The sequence below is a fragment of the Sander lucioperca genome, chromosome 11, assembly GCF_008315115.2.
Source record: "Sander lucioperca isolate FBNREF2018 chromosome 11, SLUC_FBN_1.2, whole genome shotgun sequence".
NCBI classification, from domain to species: domain Eukaryota; kingdom Metazoa; phylum Chordata; class Actinopteri; order Perciformes; family Percidae; genus Sander; species Sander lucioperca.
This window is the reverse complement of record NC_050183.1, coordinates 7,974,935-8,001,079: the sequence shown is the minus strand read 5'-3', so window position 1 is coordinate 8,001,079 and position 26,145 is coordinate 7,974,935. Positions and strand designations below refer to the sequence as shown.

At 40.4% G+C, this 26,145-nt stretch overlaps 2 protein-coding genes across 8 annotated transcripts; one reads left to right on the top strand and one right to left on the bottom strand.

Moving 5' to 3' along the window:
* Nucleotides 1-768: 768 nt before the first annotated feature.
* On the top strand, nucleotides 769-24,294 carry tpm4a (tropomyosin 4a). Of its 7 annotated transcripts, none has more exons than XR_004898771.1 (10): nucleotides 769-1,197; nucleotides 3,103-3,228; nucleotides 18,669-18,802; nucleotides 18,963-19,080; nucleotides 19,244-19,314; nucleotides 19,417-19,492; nucleotides 20,603-20,665; nucleotides 21,091-21,160; nucleotides 22,893-23,117; nucleotides 23,167-24,294. XR_004898771.1 is itself a non-coding variant. In XM_031307062.2 (10 exons), exons 1-9 carry the CDS (start codon nucleotides 1,084-1,086, stop codon nucleotides 21,996-21,998), a joined length of 855 nt encoding a protein of 284 aa, XP_031162922.1. In that variant the 5' UTR covers nucleotides 772-1,083; the 3' UTR covers nucleotides 21,999-22,034; nucleotides 22,081-22,210. The 7 variants fall into 7 exon arrangements, 6 of the variants coding, with proteins under 6 accessions (XP_031162923.1, XP_031162922.1, XP_031162919.1 ...); XM_031307062.2 differs by lacking the exons at nucleotides 22,893-23,117; nucleotides 23,167-24,294 and adding exons at nucleotides 21,916-22,034; nucleotides 22,081-22,210 and having other exon boundaries at nucleotides 772-1,197; XM_031307059.2 differs by lacking the exons at nucleotides 22,893-23,117; nucleotides 23,167-24,294 and adding exons at nucleotides 21,916-22,044; nucleotides 22,081-22,210 and having other exon boundaries at nucleotides 773-1,197.
* On the bottom strand, nucleotides 24,097-25,983 carry LOC116055238 (40S ribosomal protein S27-like). The gene is made up of 4 exons (XM_031307071.2): nucleotides 25,781-25,983; nucleotides 25,221-25,326; nucleotides 25,025-25,135; nucleotides 24,097-24,676 (listed from the first exon to the last, which is right to left on the bottom strand). Exons 1-4 carry the CDS (start codon nucleotides 25,784-25,786, stop codon nucleotides 24,648-24,650), a joined length of 252 nt encoding a protein of 83 aa, XP_031162931.1. The 5' UTR covers nucleotides 25,787-25,983; the 3' UTR covers nucleotides 24,097-24,647.
* Nucleotides 25,984-26,145: the final 162 nt, after the last annotated feature.

Sequence of the window (26,145 nt, the reverse complement as noted above, 5' to 3'; positions counted from 1 at the left end):
TTTGTAACTTCTCACAACTACTGATACATTCTTTTTTTTCTACTACCCCTGATGATCATATTTAAAATAACAAAACAGGAGCTGTCTGAGTTGCATCACATAGTCATAAAACCAAAACAGCTTAATGGTACCATGATAGAAATTTGAAGGATGCAAAGGTTGTATCATCACACTACCTCGCAGAGCATTGCATCTGAGTGAAACAAACTAATCCCTGTTGCATCTGTTGTTCATACCAGGTAGTTTTGTGTTTTTACTTTCACATTATGGCCTAGCTAGTTTGAGTCTTTTATATATATTATGACACTGTGATTACAGAATGGGAACTTTCTCCATCCATCTTTATCTCTCAAACTCTCCCTCCATCTACTTTGCACTTTACTCTCTCCCTTTCTCATCCTCTAATATACACACTCTTAAAGGCCCTGAGTGTGAGAGGTTGTGTGCCAGCAGGACTCTTTATCCATTGATAGGAGGTTATATGTGGAAACATGACCTGCGTTTCTCTCTCTCCTGTCTGATCTGTGGCCCTCTCTGAAAACACAACAACCCAAATAAGGAGATCAGCCACGTTGGAAGAGTTAGTGAGTGGAGTGGAGAAGCCAGACCAATCCTTACAGAGACCTTGGACGGGTGGTTTGATAGGGTGGAGTACGTGTCTGAGACAATGATAATCAGGGAGCCAGGATAGAGTGGAAGCAGAGTGGTGAGTGAAGGAGCAATAGATGGAGAGGGAGAGGATGGAGAGAAAGATTGAAAAGAGGAAGGGAGGGGTGAGAGCATGGGAGGAGGAGGAGGAGGGGGTGATCAGAGACTAGAGGCAGGTTCTGTTGCAGTTTAAATAACTACCCATATAGGGTTCAACTCTCCATCTCTGTTCACAGCTCTTTCTGTCTCCTTTCTACTTTCTCCCCGTTTCTGTCTCTCTTTTTCTCTGTTTCTCTGCAGCCTTGTTGGACTCCAGCTCTCTCCAGTACTGTACGTAAGACCTCCTACATCTAAACACAACAGGAGACAGACTTGCGCTTTTTGAGGCTGCATTTTTTAACATCTCGGACAGGGAAATCCAACCAAGCAGCTACCATGGAGGCCATCAAGAAGAAAATGCAGATGCTGAAACTGGACAAGGAGAATGCTATTGACCGGGCAGAGCAGGCAGAGACGGACAAGAAGGCAGCAGAGGACAAATGCAAGCAGGTGAGAATGAAAGAGGAGAACAGAAAGAGATGGATGATGACAACTGATGTGAAAGGCAGTGTCAAAGTGTTAAAGAGATCAGAGATGCTGTTTTCGATTAGTTAAATAGCAAAGTTATGGATTAACATAACTGCCAAAATTGCTCCAGACTCAGAATAAGGCATACTTAAGGCTTCTCTCTTTATCCAGTTCTTAAGATAATCATCATACCAGACATACCTTTAAGGAAACTGTCTGTAAACACGTTTCACATTTATCTATTCTACATTCCTCACAACCAATTTACTGCTTTACTTGGCTGAATCACAGCTAAAGAAATATATAAATATCGCTCAGAGACTGGAGGGTAAATTCAACAAATCCTAGTGACAGTATTGGAAACGCAAACACCTCCTTAAAAGGCCAGGCAACACTCTTAGGATAAGCTCTCGAAACTATATCTCAGTTTTGTGTAACATAATCATGTACTTCATTTCCAGCTAAAATATAACATGTAATAGGAAGAACAAATCCAGGCATCACAAAAATACACCAACTTTTATTCATCATGGTGGATTTCTATGCAGTTATTTATGGGGAAAAACATCTGACACCACCTGAGTCACCACACCACCTGAACACCACAAACAACTTAAAGGAATCAATCGGAGATGAATGTAGTAACAATAGGGCAGTATTAATGCTGTTTAAAGTGAGGCTCAAAGAAAACTGTTAAAATCCCCCTCATAGTGGTGTTGGCCACTTCAGGTGATGAGACCACCCAGGATCATGATTTGTTTACATCCCTCCCTCCAGGACCAGTTTGCAGAGAGTTGGTCTGTCTCTGCTGTTTGACAGGTGTATCCAGCACAGGAGACAATACACACAAGAAGCATGCAAATGGATACATGTGGACACACACACACACACACACACACACACACACACACACACACACACACACAGTCCCAGGCGCAAGTGTGTTCTTACTGATAAGAGCTGTATTTTTAGGCACCAGAAGAGAACAGTGTGGAATTCAGTAGGATTATCAGCAGCACTTCATGGGGGGGGGCACTGATTAGGTGGAACACTTAACCCTGTGTGATAGAGAGAGAGAGAGAGAGAGAGAGAGAGAGAGAGAGAGGATTAGGCTCTGCATACCAGGGTTGATGTCATGAGAGACTGATAGTAAACCATTACCATTTAAATGTTCCCAAACATCATAAACTCAATTAGACTCCCAAATCTGCTGCTTTATCACTGGTCTAAATTCAAACACCTAGGCTTTAACGGCGTCCCATCACACTGAACTATTATTTAGGTGCAGTACAAACACACTAAATATAATGGATTTGATATATTATTGTACTTATATAAACAGGATTTTTTTTAAGTTGGTGAAAGTTTGGGGGGTAAAACTCATCCAGGGTTCAGTGCATTCATTTAACTTTGTTAGAGTGAGATGTGTCTATTAAAGAGGGGACAGAAAAGAATAGGGTAGAATAGAATGGAATGGAATGGAATGGAATAGAATAGAATGAACATAATGGAACAGAACAGAATAATATAATAAAATTGGACTGAACAAAATAGAATACAGTAGAATGGAACGGAACATAACAAAACAGAGCAGAATAGAATGGAACTGTATAGAATAGACTAAAATAGATTAGAATGGAGCAGAACAGAATAGGATAGAATAAAATTGACTAGAACAGAACAGAATAAAGCAGAATTACATCGAATAGAAAACATGTATACTCTCTCAGGTCAATGGTGTAGTTAGCACAAAGGCAGCAGTGCACAGGAAATTTCCATGCCGAACCGAGAGTTGGGTAAAAAGAAAAATAATCTATAGAATTTAAATAAAAACACACTGAGCAAAGACAGTGTAGTAAACTGGACTAATGGTCTCTCCTGTTGTAGCTGGAGGAGGAGCTGATGGACCTCCAGAAGAAGATGAAGCAGACGGAGGACGAACTGGACAAATTCTCTGAGGGCCTGAAAGACGCTCAGGAGAAGCTGGAACTGTCTGAGATAAAAGCTGCAGACGTAAGTGAAAGGTCACACACTCATACTGTACATACACACATACACACAGGGGAGTCTGGGTCAACTGAGTTTACTAACTTCACTTGAATGAAAATGAACAGTTCTGTTCCTATTGAATCATTAGCAAGAGTTTGAATATTGACAAGAGGCTTCTGCTTTTGTCATTAATAACTTGCTTTTTCCGACTTTGACACACACTCAGGTTACCATGGCACTGAAAACCAGAGCCCATTATTCCACAGCTGGATGGTTCTAAGCCAGTACCAGCTGTGGGTTTACTTTGATCCACAGTGAATGGTTTGGAGCACTTCAGAGACTGATACATTCCTGTGTAGCCACTCCTGAAAGATGAGCACACGGATAAACTGTAACCCACGCACCCAAACACACACACACACATGCACGCACGCACGCACGCACGCACACACACACACACACACACACACACACACACACACACCCCTCTGATCTTTTCGTTTTCAAAATCGTAGTTCCCCCCCCCAACCAATGCTGCCTCAGACACTTTTTGTGCAGCTCCCTCTACAGTTTTATACAACTTAACTGACTTTGATGTGTAAAATCAGTGTAGTTCCCATTTACTGTAAGTAAACTTTTATTGCAGGACCTTTACTTGTAATGGAATATTTTACACTGTAGTATTGGTACTTTTATTGCAGTAAAAGATCTGAATCCTATATGAATCTTATATAGAGTCATCATCCAAGGGGATGTCTGTGTCCTCTACATCAGACACAAACTGCTCTCAAATTGGCGAGAATGTTTTTGTATACACAAATAATTAATTTCAGTAAATGTAGCGGAACATTGGATATGGCAGTTGTCCTGTGGCTAATCAGCTGCAATCTGGAAAGAAAGATCATATTTTAGATGGTTGGCAACAACGCAAACCACAGCGCTGTATATCTGTCAGTGGTGGTTCCTCCCTGCATCTGTGCACAAACGTTTGTATATGTGTGTGTGTGTGTGTGTGTGTGTGTGTGTGTGTGTGTGTGTGTGTGTGTGTGTGTGTGTGTGTGTGTGTGTGTGTGTGTGTGTGAGAGAGAGGGGGAATTCAAATATAAACAAAGTCCTTATTAGGGAGTCGATTATGTCCAAGATATGGATAAAATACTTATCATACCAGTTTAGCAGTGATATTTACTTTTAATAATAGCTAAGAATCCAGTCATTCCAACTAAATTACTAAGCAAACTGTGCAGGGTAAATAAGCAAAAAGAAGCATCATAAAAACTAAAATTCTCCCAGCTGCCACCAAGATGTGGTATTGTTTGAGCCTTGTGGAGGATATCCCAGGGAAATGCAGTGTTGTACTACACACAAAGAGAAAGGAAGTGTCTGACATACAGACACAGGGACTAAGGCTGAGACACACTGGATTATCCTCACGCTGTGATTAAATAAACTCTGAACAGTTCTGAGAAGCTCACATGTAAAGTGGGTCAAGTGGGCCCCTGGAAAAAGTAGTTGTTGAAGTTGTGGTTTGAGCCTGACTAGGTAAGGCTTCCTTCCACTCTAAACTTTTGTTAAAAATAGATGTTTACTATATTTACAGTGAATTATATTCACACAAACGTCCAGCTAGTAAAGCTGCTCTACTCCACTTCCATGAATCCCCCTTCACATGTCACTTATTAGAGGCAGCAGTCAAGTCATTACACATCTCAATTCACACAGAGAGCACGACCAGATTGGAAACCTGGAGGGGGCTGGGGAAGCACAACAGTGTGAGTCAAAGACCCCACAAAAGCAAGCAGTTGTGATACATAAAAAAGAGTCTGTTTTAAGGAGGTTAGATCACAACATTTGCATAAAGGATGCCGAGAGCTAATGGTGGTAAGAGTCAGAGAGGGTGGCATCATGTAGTTTTAAATACAGGTATTGATAACAGCATTCACAGCAGCAATAGTTACTGTTTTAGGGGAAAGCTGGACTGTGGGGGTGGCCGGGCAGAGAAAGCAGGGAGAAGGCAGGGGGGCTCTGGTATGTCAGGAATGCAGCTAAGGCAAATAGAAAGCCCAACACTCCTGTGTCTAATGAAATCAATGCGTCCAGCTTTTCCGGTGTAAGGGGCAAATCAGACAGAGAGGGGTTCAATCAACAGATGAGATTGATTGTGAGAGATTTTCTTCTTCACAGTGAACAGCAGGAATGAATTTGAGCTGAACCTGAACTGAAGCGAGTCACAAAGAGATCCTCTGGCCTGCTACTTGTTCGTCCAGGCAACATGTTTGCTCACAGGGCCGATCGTGTGAATAGGAAACTGAGAGAGTAAACACAGGCAGGGCCGGCAGAGAAATATGAAGGATGCAGCATAAATCTCATATACAGCCACACAGTGAACATCATCATCTACGAGCAGGCGGGTTGTGGACGATGTTTGATTACTCACTCCTTTAAGACAAATAGTCACACAGTTCCTCAAAAATAGAAAGACTTATTATGATTATGCATTATTACTTAATAGATTTGCCCGTAATATATCATCTTGTGAGGACGACTTTGCCATTTATGAATTTATACATACCCCATGTGGTTAGTTTGCTGCGTGTTATATCTAATGATTCATCCATTTACTTGTCAAATGTGTAAAGTACTGAACTGAAAAATACTGAAACTGAACTGTACAGTAAACTGCAAAAATGATGCACAAGAGTAGAACTAATAATGTAACGGTGCAGCCCAAACTTTTCACTGAATGTAAGCATCATATGACATTATCATATATCACATCATCAAATGATAGTATAGCCTTGCTGATGCTGGGTTTTTGCAGTCAGTATCCATATTTTTGTAAGGATTCCTTAAATGTGGTTATTACAAAAAGGTTAAGAACAAGATACAAATATATTGAGGGACGTTTTACACTTGAAAAATCTTTAAATTTTTTTTAAGATTATTTTTTGGGCTTTTTAGGCCTTTATTTCCACAGGACAGTTGAAGACATTAAAGGGGGGAGAGAGAGGGGGAATAACATGCAGCAAAGGGCCAGGTCGGAATCAAACCTGCGGACACTGCTTCAAGGAGTCAACCTTCATATATGTGCCCCCGCTCTACCAACTGAGCTAACCCAGCCACCTTATATCATATTTTTTTTATATTTCTGTAATGCAATTTCTTGCTAGTTTTCGATTAGTCTATATTGACGATGTTCCACTTCCGGGATTGTTCATGTGCTGCCGGAAACTCCGCCAGATGTCCCTCTTTTTAGGCCGGATGTCCCCCACCTTCCGCTTTCTGTGTGTTGGCATATTAAACTCCAGTTGATTTATGAGGACTGTGGTAAACTGCTCTCCAAGTCTCTGTAGGGTAAATCCAGAGAGCTAGCTAGACTATCTGTCCAATCTGAGTTTTCTGTTGCACGACTAAAACAACTTTTGAACGTACACATGTTCAACAAAAACAAGTTCCTTCCCGAGGCTATCATTGTGTCCGAAGATGATTGTGATTGGTTTAAAGAAATGCCAATAAACCAGAGCACTGCAGACTACTTTTCGATCAACATGTATGCCGATAACGATATGTTATATATATATTAATATCGTCTAATATATCGGTCTAGCTCTAAACAATATACCATGTTATCTCATCTTAATATTTTTAGCTTGTGACCATTCATTGCCAAGGTGATGCTAAATCATAACCCCTTATCTGTGATCTTTAAAGCAGCCATATTATGCTCATTTTCAGGTTCATAATTGTATTTTAAGGTTGTACCAGAATAGGTTTACATGGTTTAATTTTCAAAAAACACCATATTTTTGTTGTACTGCACCGCTCTCTCTCACTGCTGCAGATCCTCTTTTCAGCTGGTCTCTGTTTTAGCTACAGAGTGAGACCTCTTTTCTTCTTCTTCTTCTGTACTATCTTTGATTGCACTCGCACATGTGCAGTAGCTCAGATGTAGATCATGTCAGCTAGCTAGCTCCATAGACAGTAAAAGAAAGGCTGTTTCTACAACTTTGGTCAGTTACAAGGCAGGATTAGCTTCTAAATGAGGATGCACATGGAAGTAGTTCTTTTGTAGATTATGGTGAACTTGTGTGTGTTGTAGCAGTGCTTTGCTATTGAGAATGAGGTAGCATGCTAGCGTTAGCATTAGCGTTAGCATGCTAACGCTACGAGCTAATGGTTGCGGTTAGCCCGTGCCGATTTTGAACAGCTCACCCAGAGACTGAAGGCAGGACACATTCAGAAACTGTATCTCACTCAAAACAGCATGGATGGATTTATTTCAAAGTTTGTATGTGTGTGGAAGCACCAGAGACACAACATAACACCCCAAATCCCAGAAAAAGTGATTTTTTTCATAATATGGGCACTTTAAATCGTTTAAGAAGAGATGTTGCCTTCTGAGGTTTCCCATTAAAAAGGGAAGCTGAAAAAAAGAAAGACTGTAACAGCATATTGCGACCCCTCAAGTAGGAATGCACCAATCCAATTTTTTCTCCACCGAAACTAATTCTGAGACCCTAATTCAGGGTAATTTGCCGATATCGGTGGTCAATACCAGTGTTATACATCACTGCATAGAACTAATTTTAATCACCATGACTGAATTAATGCAACTGTTAGAGAAAACACTCAATTTTATTTTACATTAAAAGAAACTGTATTTAATGTGGATTGGTAATGTCATGGTATCCATGGTATCCGCTTTATAAGGTCAGTATTGGGGCCAATACCGACCATGCTGGAAGTTGTTTCAGCATTCAAATACACAGCATATATTATGTTTTCAAGCAGGGTGGAAACTTCGAACGTCAGACTGTAAAGGAAAATGTCACTGTCAAATCAAGTTTGTGTGTGACATCTAAACTATTGGCACTGCGCTATTTGATCTTAAATGAATTCATCGTGGCTTTCCCTTTTCTTTTGAAAGTTTCGTCGTAGCAGTGATCACATCAGTCACAGGGATCACACACACACACACACACACACACACACACACGCACACACGCACACACACACACACACACACACACACACACACACACACACACGCCCCGCCCTCTCTGACCTCATCATCCCAATCATCTCTCTCCTCCTCCGGCACAGTCTGGCGCTCTCCGCTCTCCTCATCGCGCAGCTTTTCTAATCCTCCTCCTCAAACTCTGAAGTGTCCGGACCAAAAACTGTAACATTCCTGAGGACAACTTTCTATACTGCACATGAACGTATCATTCCTACAGACCAGAAGAAACATTTGGAGAACACCTGGACGCCGTGACTTCCTGGTTATATAACTTTTGTTGCACTTGAACGACTCCTTTACATTCCAAAGACTTTGGCCTCGGACCTACATCCATATTTGTCTTTTTAAATCAACAATCAAACCATTTTTTCCCGTTATTTTATTATTCTGAATAGACCAAATAAGCAGGAGGCAATAGCTCATTTTATTTTTTGCACAACCAAGAAGAAGTACCAACAGCGTTTTTCTTTACGCGTAGTCTTAAATTAAGTAACAAAACAGTCAACAATGGCGGGTTTAAACTCTCTGGATGCTGTCAAGAGGAAGATTCAGTGTTTGCAGCAGCAGGCCGACGACGCAGAGGACCGGGCTCAGGTCCTACAGAGAGAGCTGGACAGTGAACGGGAGCTCCGAGAGAAAGTGAGACAATCAAATCCTCGACTTTTTTTTGTTTATAGGTCTTTTCTCTCTTTTATATCCTCGCACCGCTCAGCTATCATCTGCCAGACTCACCTCTCACCTCTCAGGCTCTTAAAAAGTCATATTAGTTCATGTCATTGATTCATTCGCGGGCGTGATTCTGCCACAATGCAAGGCGTTGGTCTGTAATGAAAAAAAGTTTGGATTCCTGCAGGTCTTTGCGCATGCTCAGTGATGTCTGATTCACAGGCCTCTGTAAAACGACAGTGAATAATGTAGACCACGTAGACAGCATTGAACCTATTGTACATAATTTAATTAATCTATTCGACTGACCAGATTACGTCTTAATAATAGAAACTGTGTTCATAATTATATTGTAACTACTTACTTATGAGGTCTTAGCAGCTTTTAGAGCTGCCAGCATTTTAGATTAAGGGGATAATGTTGTGATTCTCCAGGGAAATTCACTTCTTACTCTCTCAATGGCTTGCTCAGTGGTACTTCAGCAGGGTGGTGGATGTGTGCCAGCAGCAGCTGCCTGGTTGAACGCCTAACCACCATTCAATCCTGCCTCCACTGATGATAGGAAAATAAAGGGCATATACTTATGGGTAGGCCTACTCTGTTATTAGGGACTCAAAGGAATAGTCTGGAAAATGTGACTTTTTCAACAAGAGCTGAAACTATTACTCACTTATTCGATCAACAGAAAATGAATCAGCAACAATTTTGATCATTAGTTACTTGTTAAGGGTTTATTTTTTCAAAGCCAAAATTGCAAAAACTGATTCCAGTTTCCTAGATGTGAATATCTTATGGTGTAGTAGTCTTCCCTGATAATGAACTGAATATATCTTTGAACTGTTGTTGGTCAGACAAAACATGACCTTGAATATGTCCCTTTGGGCTCTGGGAACTTGCAATGGCCATATTTAGCTGTTTACTGACATTCTAGACCAAACTGTTAATCAGAACATTAAACAATAATGAAAGATATCGTCAGTTGCAGCCCTACTTTCAACACTTTCATGTGTTTACAATTAAACGCACAGTATTAGCAGCAGTTGAAGTAATTAGCAAGTCATTTTTGAAGTTCCACAAATGTGTGGTTTCTCAAACTAGATGCATTGAAGGGAAGTTTTGAAAGTGACTCATCCGTTTTTTCTTCTGAGTATTCACCCATGTCTGTCACCTGCTTGTCTCTTGACTCTGCCCACATCCGAGTGTTGCGGATTTACACAGAAAAGGTAGAGGTGGGATTGAAGAAAAAACGTTTAACAACACAGTTAGGTAACAGTCTTGACTTGTTTCACGTGCTGCTTTATGACATTTGGTGCCATATCCTTTGCATAGGGGCTGGATAATGACAGGACAAGCAGAAAGATTGAAGGAGAGTGGGAGGGCAAGGTGTGGCTGTAAAGATATGGGAGCTGAGATGATGAAAGGAGCTGGCGTGCTGTAGGACTTACCCCTTTGTTACAGACAGCCTATTAGGTATCTTTGAACCAATTTGACAATTGGGCGTTTGGTCAGCTTGTGGGTATTCATTCTGTATGAACTTGTATATTCACATCGGTGACGTCAGTAATCATTATCTTAAATTAATTAAAGTCTTTAAGTTCGAGATCACAGTGTTTGTCAATGCATGTTGGGACATATAAAGTACCTTGACTTCAACATTAAGTGTTGTGATTGGCTGGTGGATGCCTTCTGTTTTTCTTCGCTCATGTAATGAGCTTATATATGTTTGTTTTGTCCAGAAAAATCTCCAACCTGCAGGCATACTTTTAATCAAAAGCATTGAAGTGGGTATAGTAAATGGATGGATGACTTGTATTAGATTTTTGGTAGTGCATATTAACGTTTCAACTTCTGGGATAGTAATACACACACCTATGAATTTCTGATGTTCAATGAGGGCGTTTTCCACCACTTGTACGAGTGCAGTAACTGCGTAAGAGCCAAAAGTAGTGACACATGAGTTTGTTGTAAAACAATATTTTAATTCAGAATTAAAATCATAAAATAACAAATCCACCATTTGATAAACATGACACATCTTGCAAAAGAATAGTAGAAAACTTAAGGATAACATGGACTTACAAAACTGCATTTTAGAAATAGTACAGTGACACTTTACTTTAATGCCCCCTATTTATAATATTTGAACAGTGTATATAAACATATACCAAAATTGTTGTTTTTGAATTTAGTCATAAGCAGATATAGGGACATTTTACAGTATTCTCAACAATTAATAATAACTTTTCGAATTAAGACATTTGATATAGATACAACTGTGTTATATGTTAGTGTCATTCATTATCTGTGTATATACCAGCACCCAGTTATGGATGCTTCAGAGAGGAGTTAAATGTGTTTACAAATAGAACAATAAACACTTTAAAAAAAACATATGAGCATATAACTACATTATAGTGTGACAACGACTTATTACAAGTGCCAATACTGCTTATGAATGCTAAATAGGTGGGATGAATTGGTTCTTTATCTGCAGAGTAGATCATGTTACATTTTACAATGTACACGTTTTTCCATTTCATCTCTGTCAGCCTTAATATGTAAAAGCAGTTTCAGCTGTCACACTGCTCACTCCATGTGCATTAAAAGTCAAACAGAGCAGTGCATTTGTGTGGCGAGGTTGGTGTGGTCCCATATGTGAATAATTAGGGCAACCTGCAGTTATTCCTTGGCACAAAAAACTCTTTTCATTGGAGCTTGGGGAGATCAAAACAGGAACCTTGCTGAGTGTGTTAAGGTAATGAATCATTGTTTGAAGGCATTGTTGTGAAGGCATCAGAAAAAAACACTTGGCCACATATCTAACTACAAAATAATAAGTTCTTTTGTGTTATTTATAGTGTGGTTTTGGGGGCTCTGTCAGATTACAGAGTCATGACAAAGGCTCATTTGACCTGCTTAGATGTGTTTTATTTACGCCTGTTGTTCTCAATGAGCTGTTCATTCTTCATAGTGTTCACAGCAGTTACTTGTTTGGAGGTTCAGAGTTGAGAGTCAGGCCAAAGATGATTTCCACTTCATTCAAGGCCCTGAGAGCTGTGTGAGTGACTCAGATGAACCCGATTGCCTGCTTTTTTTTGTAATATGGAAGCACATTTGTGATTTTTGCTTCTGTGATACACATATTTTATTATTTCATTATATTTGTGAGACAAAATAATGACTTGGTTAACCCCAAAACAATCAAATTATGAAAAATGACAATAAAAGCTATGCAAAGCATAGAATTAAAAGCTTTAAAGTATCTGTTTCCCTTTTTGAACTTTTTGTATGTTGTCGTCAATGGTTGCCATGGTGATAATTGATGTAGAATGCAAAAAACAGATAAAAAGGGAAGTGGAACTCCGAAACCTCCACTGAGGTATAACGCGTTGGGAACCAGGTCTCCCTCCAATACTCCCCAGGCTGCCCCTCCCAGGATGTCGTCTGCCGACTGGTACAGCACTTCCTGTGCTTATACTCCCAACACTTCCTGTCCCTGAGCTCCAGCCCTGATCAACAGGAAGATTAGTGTGTGTGGTGGACTGGAGTGTTTCTTCACAAGTTTACGTAGATTCCAGTCAGTGGTGTACAACTTCAGTGAAAGTTTAAAGGGGAACTACGCCCATTTTCAAAATTCATACACATTATTCCTAAAATATTACTAAACATGAACAACTCTTCCCCAAATCCAAAACCCAAATGTGTGATGTCATCAAGTATAAAGTCCTGAACTGCTCGTACTGCTGAATTTGGAGAGATGTTATAGATGACACAGAGCACCAGGGGAATGTTCTGGGTATATGGGAACATTTTCAGTTTCTGAACTGAGAACACTACACGAGAATAAAGCTTGTTTAGGTATAAAAAGAAAACAAACAATTCATTGTCTATGGAGCAGCCCCAGACTTTATACTTGATGACATCACAAGTTTGACACTCACTTTTCTGTTTTCTGGCTTTGAGAGTGACCGGCTCATGTTTACAAATACTGATTGAACTTTCATAGGCCATGGAAATAACATATTGGAATATGTAAATATTAGGTGGTGTTCCCCTTTAATACTTAATACACATCTTAAATGTCCACACATCACTGTCCACTATCTGTCTCCATACATGCAATTTCTTCATCTACTGTACCATAAAGACATTTACATTGGATTAACTGTGCTCATTTTACACCCCTTGAGTCTCATATTGAAAGCTAATTGCAGGAAGTTATTTAGACATACTTCCCTCAGCACATGATCAGTTTGTCAAATTGAACTAGAGGTTTCATCTGTTTGCTGCTTGGTGCGGTCACTGGGCTTGACGGTTCTCTGCCAGGCCTCTAGCAGACTACAGCAGATTCTGTGGAAAGATGTACTTCCTGGTTTCACTGTTTTCTTTGGACTTTCTCCCTGGGAATAGCTCAACTTTCCAAATATAACTGCCACATGTTGATATGTTTTGGCAGTCGCTGGCATTCTGGAGAAAACTCCCATGTTAGTGGCTTGTGGCTTAGCTGATTATGCAGGCCAAGGTTGCGGGTTGGTCCTAGCAAAGCTAAATTTGCTATAATGTCATTAAGAAGCATTTAGAGAGTGGAAATGATGCCGGTCTTTTCATTTATGGATGCATGCTAGGTTCAGTGAGATATTAAAGCATTTTCAGTGATGCTTTTGTCAAAGCAGGATCTCTGTCTCTGTTTGGTGGTTTGTTGGTGCTAGTATTGTTGCATAGTGCAAGTGGTATTCATTTAGCCTGAAAGAACTGTATAAAAGGTTTTACTGCTAAGATAAACTGCTGCTAGGATTGCTAGTAGTTAAATCACCCGCCCTCTATTTGTTCAGAGACCACACAATTATATTTCCAAATATCCAAATTTCCAAAAATGTCATTAGGTTGATGTCAATTCCAACAAAACCAAGATGGAAAACGGTCTAAATAGTTTGGTTCCCAGTATATTTCGTGGATTCCAGAAAGGCCTTTTTTTAAAAATCGGTTTGCAGTGAACTTTTAGTCAGGATTAGACACTTTAGTATTATGCGACAGAGCCAGAACGAAACACTCAAATAAGACCTGTGTGAAAGTCTGACAAATTATTTTTTGCACAGTGAGAGCTCATTGTGATGCTTGTCTGGAAGTTTAATGACCTTCTTTTACATATCACACCTCATGACAGGTTGGCTTACGCATTGAATGCAGCTCTCTTTGCATGCCAGATCTTCATGGGAAAAGATTACACACTCACAGACACACATTCACATTCAGAGTAGCAAGCAGCAGTGTCAGGAATAACTTCCCCTGAACGCTAACAGCATTGTGCAGCTCATTAGCCTACTGCCCTGGAATTAGCCAATAATTAGATTCCTCTCCCACTTGTCCTTGATCTTGTCTCTAATACACTCAGGTATTTCTTAAGTCATTCCCAGTAGAACTGTGCTGTATCTTCAAGGCAGGAAGGTGACTGTTTACTGAGGCCACATCTACTGTACACTACTGCCTTCTCATCTTTAAGCGGCGTTTTAAGACAAAAGCGATCTCCGTCCAGACGATAGTTTTGTCCATATAAACACATCTGACAACGCACGAAACATGACCATTTGCATACACTGAGCATGTCTCTGGCTCTGTTTAAGGGGCTCGGAAACACCTTAGTATTGTGGATGTGAGGCGTAAATGTAGCAAAAGATAACATAGTAATCTAAATGTAGACCGAGTTGAGACTAGTGACAGAGAGGTGAGAGGAAATGCACATTAGTGTCCTATATTCCAACATGTTGTAGTTTGTGTCACTCACCTATTGATGCTGCTCAGGCAGCACTGACTGTTAAAGGAATAGTTTGACATTTTGGGAAATCTGCATACTGCTTTCTTGCCTTTAGTCTCTTCTTGAGTTAGATGAGAAGATTGATACTGCTCTGATGTCTGTACATGTTTGTTTAATCCATACAAAAAATTGAAAGTTTTAAAACGACAGTCTTGTTGTGGCTGTGTGGTTGCTAGCCAACCAGTGGAGACTGAGAGGTGACTGCAGCCGACCAAGAATAAGTCTTGAGTTTTGTATGGATTAAACAAACACATCAAACAAAGATACATTTTAATTAGTAAGCTTTAGAGGTGCAGCTAGGTGGATTTAGCTACCTTCTGACAGAGCCAGCCTAGCTGTTTTCCCCTGGTTCCAGTCTTTATGCTAAGCTAAGCTAACTGCATGCTGGCTGTAGCTTCATATTTACTGTACAGACATGAGAGTGGTATTGAACTCCTCATCTAACTCTCAGCATGAAAGCAGATAAGCAAATTTCCTAAAATGTCAAACTATTTCTTTAAGAATCCTTCAAAAATCTTACAATTCCTCATGAATCTTACAATTCATTCGTTCTTTAGCAAGGCACTAACTGGTCCAAGGGAGCTGTCTTATGTAGCCAGCAGTTACTGACATACCACTCTCCTCTTGGAAAGCACTGGTGTTACATATTAAGGTAGCTTGATAACAGAGCAGCTACTTGTCGTCAGTATCTTTACATGTGTGTGTGTGTGTGTGTGTGTGTGTGTGTGTGTGTGTGTGTGTGTGTGTGTGTGTGGCTGCTACAATCTCCCTGATACTCCACCACAAACATTCTCCATAGTTTGTTTTACCATATAAGGCAGTGTGCGTCCCTGGCAGCCCAAGAATGCAAAGTGGTTGTTAAAGGAAAGGGGCATGGCCAGAGACACAGATAATACCAGCTATGAAAGAAAGAACAATCAAAGGGAGGATATGAAATAAGGTTGGGCAGCTGACTTCCTGTCACTTTTTTCAAGATCCTCATTTCTAAAGTGACGTTAGAGTCTATTCTCAGAGTAAAGGTTTGTTGTTTGTGACTTGGTTCTTCAGTGATGTTTGCCTAAACATTGCTGTTACATTTATTATTTTCGTGCAAAAGCTCAGAATACTAAAATAGCTTGTTCTTCTGTGCTTTAAGCACTGGTTAAATGTTTTTTTTATTAAGCTGCATAAGGAAATTAATTTCCATTATAACCTTCGGGACTCACAGGAAAAAAGCTCTTCTCTTCTCTCGTCATGGCTGAATGAATAAGAGGTATGACAGTATGTACTGTATGCACATAAGCATTTTTACTTGACACAAGGCTGCCTCTGTTCATGAGGGGATTCCCCTTCCTGTAATTGGGAAAATCTGATGACAGATAACACTCCAGGTGGCACACATTGGATTGCGAGCGTAGATATGCTAGCACCATAGTGGTGTTAGCTAAGACTTTAGGTTTTTGTGTTTGTGTGTTGCCTGACGACACACATTTTACTGGGCAGGAAACTAGCCGGTTGCTAGCTGGTGATGTTTGTTTGAGAGAGGCAGAGATTGACAGAATGAGAGTGTCAGTTTGCATGTTTGCAGAGTGTGTGTGTGTGTGTGTGTGTGTGTGTGTGTGTGTGTGTGTGTGCGTGCGTGTGCGTGTGCGTGTGCGTGTGCGTGTGCGTGTGTGTGTGTGTCTGGAAGTGCATTACAGCGACTGATGTGCTGGTGTAGCTGACCTAAAGCTCATGAATAGCATGTTTGTTTGTGTGCAGACGATATTCTTCACAGCACATTGCTTCACTCAGGACTAAGGGAGTAACAATAATATCTGTTATTTCAGGCTCCAGTTTAATTCTGTTCAACATTTCTCACCAGCTAGATGTAGTGTCGACAGACGCAGACCTGTGTGAAGGATATAGCTGATGAGATTTCAAGATGTTCGACCGATTTATGACTTTTCATTCATTCAGTGTTGGGTTTTCCTCTATCAAGTGCTGGCTGTTTTAAGGCTTGTCAGCGCTAGTCTGACAGACATTTCCTGTCTCATATCAGCGGCCTCCCCTGTGAGCTCTGGGTGCAGTAGGGCAGGACCTGGGAGAGGACAGAGAAAGAGAGAGAAAAAGAGAGGTGGAAAGACTGACTGGCTAGTCAGCAGTCTAGGATGACATGCAGGCTAGAGGGAAAAAATCTTAAAAATTAAAAATGTGACCCGTGCCAGCTGCCAACAAGCAGGAAACCATGCTTTCATTTCCTGAAATATTAAGTCTATGACAGAATGGAAGAATAGTCTGGATGAAGGTCTTATTCTCAGCACAAACAGACTTACTCTTCCTCTCTCTACAGTGCTACCTTTCTTCCTCAGTGCCAATCCTTTCTCTTTTGTTTCTCTTAATGACTTTATCTCGCCAAATGCGTATCAGAATGATTCACCTACCTGTAAGCTGAATTGCAGACACTTTGTCTGTTGATCCGACAGGCAACCTGACTTCTGGACTGAATGACTAGCTAATGAGTCACTGACCTACTAACTGCTGCCCTGCAACTGAGCACAGAAGAACATATGTTTGTCTAAGAAATCCCCAGCTGTTTCGTTTTAGTAACAGGGAGTAAACCTGTGTGAGTACTCTGGGTTTGAAAGAATAATTTAGCAAAAGTGCAGTTATGTAGTGCTGTTTGAGCTGCCTGGTTGTGAACGTTTTACAGTGGTCTCTTTGTGGTAACTTCTGTATGAAAACTGAGTTGGGCTGGTTTCCAGTTTGAAAGCGGCTCCCTAGGAGGTGGTGGTCAGATAAACTTGCTGTCCAACGGAGAGGAAATGCCTGTGTAGTTGTCTGTTTGCTTTCTTTTTCCTCTCTCTGCCTTTGTTTACCAAAGGCAGATGAAAAGAAGCCCATTTGTCCACCCTAGTTGGCCCACTTGGCATTCACAGTCTCCGGAAATTGAGTTTTTGTAAACGTTTCATTCAAATCCAAAGTCCCGCGATCTTCCGATATTAAAAAGGATTACATTTTCCGGCCAGACTCAGCAGATAGTAGTTGTGTTCATCGCAGGTAGGCCCCTCTTCTATATCAAATCCTCCAAGGACCTCCAGCTGTCTTAATTTCACCTATTTTTCATCAGCTTGACAACTATTGATTTGGGAAACATGAACAGCCCCAGAGAGCATGAAGAATAGATTACAGTATCTCACTTACAGATGGAATTGAATGTATTTTAGTTTACTTGCAGTCAGACTTCTTTATGTGGATTTAATATGATAGTACAGAGTACAGAGAAAAGCTTTCAAAAGAAGATGCAATCTTTCTTTGCAGTGGTAAAACGGGTGAAACACTGGAAAACACTAAAGTTACTTTAAATACACCATAAAGTTTAGTTTTTGTATCTTACTTTTACATAAACACATTAAAACCTTCGCTCACTTGCAGTATGAGAGAAAAGGTGAAAAGTCTCTATTATAAAAAGTCTTAACTTAGGGGGAAAATTAGCTAAAGTTACCCTTTAGCAATTCCAAAATGCATAATCATTTTCTGTTCATTTTTGAAAACAGAAGTGGTTAAGTTTAAAAATGGAAGATTCCTCAGTGTGGAAAAATGGTAGAAATGACTAACAATATGTGCTAAGATATTAAAACAACAATAAACAAATTAAAAAGCATGAAGTTAAATTATTCTGACCATCTCTCATCACTCAACTCGTATCATCACTCATGCTAATATATCAGCTCAAATTAATTTATCTAAGAGTGGACTTATCAGTGTTGATTTTTACACTTTTGATTTTGCTGTGCAGACATAATAAAGCTACAGGTTCCTATACATATTTTTTTTTTCTATGTTCATATATTTTTGTTGAGCTGCCCCCCCCCCCCACTGCCCTCTTTGTGCCTTTTCCTTCTCTTCCTGTTTTATGGTGGGGAAGAGGGGGGAAGGGAAGACCAGCTTGGGTGATTTAAAGTTGAATGACTAAATTTCTCTCTTCACCCTATTTTCTCATCCTCTCAGGCGGAGGGTGATGTAGCCGCTCTGAACCGTAGGATCCAGCTGGTGGAGGAGGAGTTGGACCGAGCCCAGGAGAGGCTGGCCACGGCACTGCAGAAACTAGAGGAGGCTGAGAAGGCCGCAGACGAGAGCGAGAGGTCAGTCGCATTAAACAAGATTCATACTTTGATATTTAGATTAGAATATTGTTTGTGTGCATTTATGCCTGCAATTGCCTGTGTGTGAGAACATGTTTTCACTGCAACACCTGGGTTTCACAACATCATTTAAAGCCTTATTTATGTCTTGTCCAATCAGAGGGATGAAGGTGATCGAGAACCGAGCGATGAAGGACGAGGAGAAGATGGAGATTCAGGAGATGCAGCTGAAGGAGGCTAAACACATCGCCGAGGAGGCCGACCGTAAATACGAGGAGGTGAGACTTTGACAGTGGGAGCTGGTTTGGAGCAAAACAGACATCTTCAAATTGGGATGCACTCCCCTTTTCATTTTCATATTTCGTTTTTAATCTGACCTGCTCTTGCCTTCCTGAGACTATGTGCTTCAAGTCCAAAATGTTTGAATGTCTTTCGTTCCAGGTGGCCCGTAAACTGGTGATCCTGGAGGGAGAGCTGGAGAGAGCTGAGGAGAGGGCCGAGCTCTCAGAATGGTAAAACCAGTCAACGCACGAACACGAGCGCAAATACACACATGCCCTCACCCGTTGCTCTTCCATTAAAACCAAGCATACCATGTCGGTCCCTCTCCACAGTAAAGCCGGGGACCTGGAGGAGGAGCTGAAAAATGTGACCAACAACCTGAAGTCCTTAGAAGCCCAGTCTGAGAAGGTGAGTGACATGCTGCATGTGAGTCATGATGCATTATCAATAACTAGACACTGCAGCAGAAATACACACTTATAAGTAATACTTTATACTGCGCGATGGTCGACTGACGAGATTAAGCAGCTGAACAAGAATACGCCCGTGTTCCGATTGTTCTCATCTCAGCTCCGTCGAGACAAAATAGACATGCCATTTCAAAAATCTTTCATTTATTGTCAGAAATACCATGTTTTCAAAATCACTTTCATCAAATTGTATGTGACATATTTCCAGTAGGCAACCGACTGCAAGCAGGCACATCCTGACACAAACGAGTAGGTTTATGTGCCGTGGCTGAGCCCCGGAGAGCCCCGTCCCAATTTAACCACTGCTCATCTCCATTTCCCTGTATCCTATCATTTGGGCTGTTCTCATGGCTCAATGGACAGTAATTTGAGTGAGTAGGGAGGGATACCAAATCACCAAAGTATTGTTTTATACTACCTCTATTATAATTGTGTATCATCAGGCCCTACTTACAACGCAACCATTTATTTTCCCCTCAGGCTGTTAAGATCTGAATGTATCAAGAGTGCAAGACCTGAACTCTTTGTGATCCACCGCATGACAAATTAGCCACTGTGGCTGTTTTTTGTATATGTAGGGCTAATGGCAGCGTAAGGTGTTTAGGTATACGTGATCCAGCAGCCAGTAGAGACCTGCAGCACATTCTTCCTGTTTACTATGTAAAATTCCTCCCCAGGTACAGACAGGCAGTAAAATGGCATGCCAGGCTAACCACATGACTGCTCTACTAACAGTAGATGCCATCGCTTTGTTCAGTCATGTGTGCCATGGTTGGCATCACAGCAGAACTTGTTTCCTGGCCAGCCCAACGCCTCTTTGTGCCACTACCTTCATCCTGACATATCACTCCTCATAAGGGAGTGGTGCCATAGCTGTTGGAGCAATTATAATCCTTGGATGATACAGAGAGAGAGAGAGAGAGAGAGAGAGAGAGAGAGAGAGTGTTCACATATTGTGCATGTTTTGGTGAAAGCGTGTATGAGCATGTGTTTGTATATCTGCCACTGATTAGGTCATGTATTTCTCTGTGTCTCCATATGTCAACAGTACTCAGAAAAAGAAGACAAGTACGAGGAGGAGATCAAAGTTCTAACTGACAAACTGAAGGAGGTGAGATAGTGATTCTAGTGATCACACAATTTGAGCATATACTGTATGTTTTTAGGATGAAACAAATGAATGAACGGGCACGACACCAGTGCCGTAACTGCAGCGTCTCTGGACCTTTGCTGTCATCCTCTATACTCCAATACCCCATACCTATCTTCCTCCAATGTATGCATCTTTAAAAAAAGACATCGACTTATTCATAAAGTTTATATATCGCACACAGTTATTTTTGTTACTGAATTGATGATTTGAGATGGTCATTATTCATTTTATCAGCTTGTCACGTGAACGTATGAAACTTGTCAGTTCTGTGATTACTTTGGAAGATACAAAACAAGCTCTTGAAAACTTGCAGCATACCAGTCCTGTATGTTGAATTGCTTCTTTACCTTGTAACATACTGTGTGTGTGTGTGTTTCCGTCAGGCTGAAACCCGTGCAGAGTTTGCAGAGAGGACAGTGGCCAAACTGGAAAAGTCCATTGATGACCTGGAAGGTATGAGATCAGTTCCACTCACATGGCATAGTTTCGCACCACTTATATACATTTTTCTAACACAACTAGACAAAGGCAATGTATGACTGTCTTTAAAAGACCAACCAGTCATCTGGACCTAAGGGTGCATTCAGCTTCAGTAAATTTGTTTATGAACCACAAGCAAATAGTTTAGTGGAGTTTCCTGTAGGTCCGTGGGGCCAACTCTAACCAGCTTAGTGCACACATGCACAATTGCATTCATTTTGACATAGACCCCACAAGGAGTGTCCTATTTCAGCAACACTGCACATATTTCTGTGGAAAAGAAAGGGCTCCCTTCCAAATGTACTGAAACTCCTAAGTTAATGGAAGACCCTTGTTTCTGAAGGACTACTCCATGTCAGCCACGGCACAAAGAGGACAGAATGTGCTCAGAGGCTTTTAGATCAGCATTATTAAGTTGTTGGACCACAGACAGCTGAGTTTATAGAGTTATCGTAGCAGTTTTATGAGACATTCAGAGCAGGCTTAAATGCTCAAAGCTCACCCAGCTAAAGAGCCGCAAGCGTAATTAGATATGCATCATTCTTTCTTCCATGCATTTCTGCATCTTTAAAAAGCCTGACCTATTTTTCTTTTTGTCTTCTCCTTCCTCCCTCTGCTCTTCTTCTTCTGCCTCCATCTGCCTCTCATTCTTATCCTGCTTTCGGCTTGTTTGTGTCGCTGCTGTCCCTGGCACCTGCCTATACTTCCTGTCGACCTCTGACCTCCAGATGAATTGTATGCTCAGAAGCTCAAGTACAAGGCCATTAGTGAGGAGCTGGACCATGCCCTCAATGACATGACATCTCTGTAGATGCTCTGACTCTCTCTCTCTCTCTCTCTCTCTCTCTCTCTCTCTCGCTTTCTTTCTCTCTCTCTCTCTCTCTCTCTGTCTTTCTCTCACTTCCCTTTTTCTGTCTTGTGCTTTGAATTCATCTTCTCTCTGTGGATCATACTGTATGTGCCTTCTTCCCATCTTACTATGCAGAAAATAAGTAATTAAAATATTTTTTCTTTCCTACTTTACAGCTTTTGTCACTCAGTTATTGATTATTCATACAATTTGTATATCTCAGTAAAACATTTTATACATAATCTCAGCTACGGTGTGTGTGAAATAACAGCGTGCCATGCACTCTGTTATTTCTGTAATTAGGTAACCAACAGTTTGATCTTGTGAAAGTGTTGGTTAATGTACATGTACCTCTAATTATCAGCAAGTTTATTTGAGACAAGGTGAGATTTACGCTGGTTTTTGTGTGGCTTAATGCAGTTTACAATCCCCTATGACCCTTTAAAACACTTTTGCTTGTTAATCTATCTCATTTTGATGGTTTCTGATATTACATATAGTCACGTGTGTTCAGTATGGACTGATAGTACACAAGGTAGCATCTAATACAACAAATGTAGCACACAAGTCCACTAAAAAGTCCATACTGTAATCTACTAACAGTCTTCTGGCAGAGAATGACAGTCAGCAGTTTATGCATGAAAGGCACGGCGGTGTGGTTGAGGTTTTTGCATGTGGCACAATTTTAACCAAAATGGTTATGCAAAACATCTGTCCAGTAAAACAGTGCTATGTGCTGTTTTACAATAGATGTTGTTTGACAAACCTATAAAGGAGAATAGATTGTCATGACCGGAGCAGTATTATTTGCTGATGGTTGATGCTTCACCCTGTCACTTTTTTTCTTCTCTCCAGAGAAATTATCACAAGCCAAAGAGGAGAATCTTGGCATGCATCAAGTCCTGGACCAGACCCTGCAGGAACTCAACAGCTTATAAACACACAGAGAGGAAGCTGGAGAGGATGAGATCGTCATGTAACATGTCTTTAATGTTCGACTCCATTCCACATTTCGAGCTGTAAAATCTTTATTCCCCGTGTGAAGGGGGATTAACTTAATGCTTGTCCCTAGTTGTTTTTCCGAAGGCACACCTTTGTTTCTTTTCTTTCTTTTTTTTTAAGATGGGAAGTCATTTTGCCCCCATTCTTCTTTTTTTTTATCTCCACCTGTGATTACAGAAAGCCCCCCTCAGAAATGATTTTTGACCACTTATTTAGAAAGAACTGGCAACTGACACACAGAAAGAAACCTCAGATTTGGTCACTGAACCACTTAAACTGGCTCAGTTTCATTGATGTGCACATACATTAAGCCTCTGTCTATTTTAATACATATGCTACAGATGGTGTTGGGTTTCGCTCAGTCTACATTGGTATGGCTCTGAAGTGCCACCCAGTGGTGATATGAAGTTAGTCAACAGTCTTGTTGTCCTGATCATGCTCTACCACCTTAAGAGGCTACAAGACAATAGACATTCGGCTTATGTGTGCTTGTCTTTAGCAGTATCCCCCCAAATCTGTTAAACAGCACAGTGGTCAAATTGACAGGTGGCCTTATGGAAAGGTTTCATTGATAAATAAACAGGTCAACACACATGCTGCTCAGTCACTCTAGGCGTCTTGCCTCTTTTGCCAATCCCCAATTATCCTGAGGCCTACATGTTGAAGACGCACATTTATGTATTTATGTGCATCAAACGTTTTTCTACTCTATTTTAATGTGGGGATCTGTGCAGTAGCTGAGAGCTGTGCATGTACAGTATCTAGCACTGTGACATGCATTTCTAAGCTGTACTGCCTTTCCCTAAGCTTGACCTGACCGTTGACACATTCTTCATCATTGCCATGCCATAATGTAGCCAATATTTACTAGATTTACAATATATTGTATTACATAAGCGAGCTGAACCCCAAACCACTGGAAGCTCAAGTCAACTTGTATCAACCATGGATACTTATTGTATATAGTAGAATAATGTTAGGTATTTGAGAAATTGTATTGCTTTGATTATTTTTGGATTTGTTTCCTTTACATCACTTCATTTTTTTTTTTTTTTTTCTAGGGGAACTCTCAAGACCAAAGAACACATATAACACAGACAATAAATTCTAAAAAATGTTTTATTTTTGTTTGTGGTGGTCATCATGGTTTCATCTCATGCCAGTGCCATGGAAAGGGTCTCACACATGCCCGAAACCATTTTATATTTCATTTACCAACTCCCTCTATGTCAACCTAATAAATGTTTTACAGAAATCATGACTCATTGGACTCTTTGTGCATTTTGAAGATTTCAAAACATGGTTTACTTAATCAATAGAAGTAGTCAAAACCACTGTACATTAAGTGCTTCATCATATAAATCGGATATTTATATAATTCAATCTGAGCATATTGGAACGTCTACATGTGTATGATTTAACTTAAACTTCCGTAGCTCCTCTCCTGCTCTGTACTATGAAACACCAAGATCAAGAAAGGTCAAGATACATATTTCTCTACGAAGGATTTCACACACTTAAAAGCACATAGTGTGAGGCTCAGACTCATTTTTCCATGGTCCATTCTTCCATTCTGCTGCCTGTCATGGATGTTTTGCACATTTCTGCTCAGGAATATTTCTTTCTGAAGGCACAGCCTAGACAGACAAAAAAAAATTCTAACATTTCAATATCTTACCACAGGCAAAACCTTTCACCTTTTATTTAATACAAACTGTAATCATCATTTATCCACTCACTTTCACACACCGTGGAGAAATAACCTAAGCAACATTAAAAACAGGCTTACGTGCGGTTTAGTGTCACAAAATATTTTCCAAAAACAGAGTGTCCCAAATGATGAGGGTCTTATTTGAGACAGGTTAGGTTAGGGGTAGGGGTAGGGTTAGGGTAACACAGGTGGTTTAGCAGGTTCATAATTAATTAAGGACATTGTATGGTTAATTTGGGACACTAAACTGCACGTATACCTTAACATTTTTTACCTTCAGTTAGTCTGCATTTCCCCCCTGCTGGTTGGCAGAGGATTATAGAGCAGCCTGCACAAGGTACCACTGTCTGGGCATGGCTGAAAATGGTGGTGATCCTGTAACACCCTGGTGAGTATAGAGAAGAATACAAATTACAATGAAACACATTAGAAAATTAGTGAGGAAAATGAGCTGGTGGTGCGGTCCTTACCTGTGCATTTTACATCCATGAAGTAGGAGTTGGGACTCTGCACCAGCCTCTTCTTCTTGTGTTTACTCCTCTCCTTGGCAAGACGAGGGTACAACAGATCTTTATCCTGCAACCGAGATCAGACATCAGAGGATGATTAAATGTGTAATTTTAAAGAGTTAAATTCATATTTTGTGTTATTATTATTTAACTTCTTCAGTGAATGACGATGCGATGATAGTTTTGTTTGATGTTTTGGTTATACCGTAACGCCACCTACAGTCTGATGAATGAATTGCTACTTAGAGCAAGTACACAAACATGTCCAGGCAAGCCTGAGAAGCTACGACTGTATATACTGAATACACATAATGATTTTTAAAGCACATTTAGGCAAATTCCCGCTGTACACGTCATTTATCAACAGATTACCAATGTATCATTCTGTATAATGTTATGTTTATCAAATGATAACAGACTGTTTAAGCAGCGTTCTGTCAATCGCAACTGTTCTACAAGTTGTAACGTTTCTAATCAGAAAAACAGATATAGCCTATAGCAATAAAAAGATTTTCACTTACAGACATTTTTGCTCAAATCACTCAGGTTTATCGTCCAATGCAAATACGATGTAGTAAGTGCGAGTTTAGTTTAAGTGCACCAACAGAACCAGCTGTACTTTGTTATTGTTCTGATGAACGTTTATGGAAAGAGATCAAGCGGCAGGCGGGGTCTTTCTCTTTAGGGGAGGCGCGACAGTCAGATAATGGCTACTCAAATAATACTGGATGAACTGTTCATGTTAAGTACATAATAATGTTACTTTAATAATTACTTTTGCAAACAGTACAAATAAAGAGTCAAACACAGCTACATTGACACATGTAGCTGTTTTTCAAAAATGCGGTGGGACATAGAAAAACTGATAGATGGATGGATAGATAGA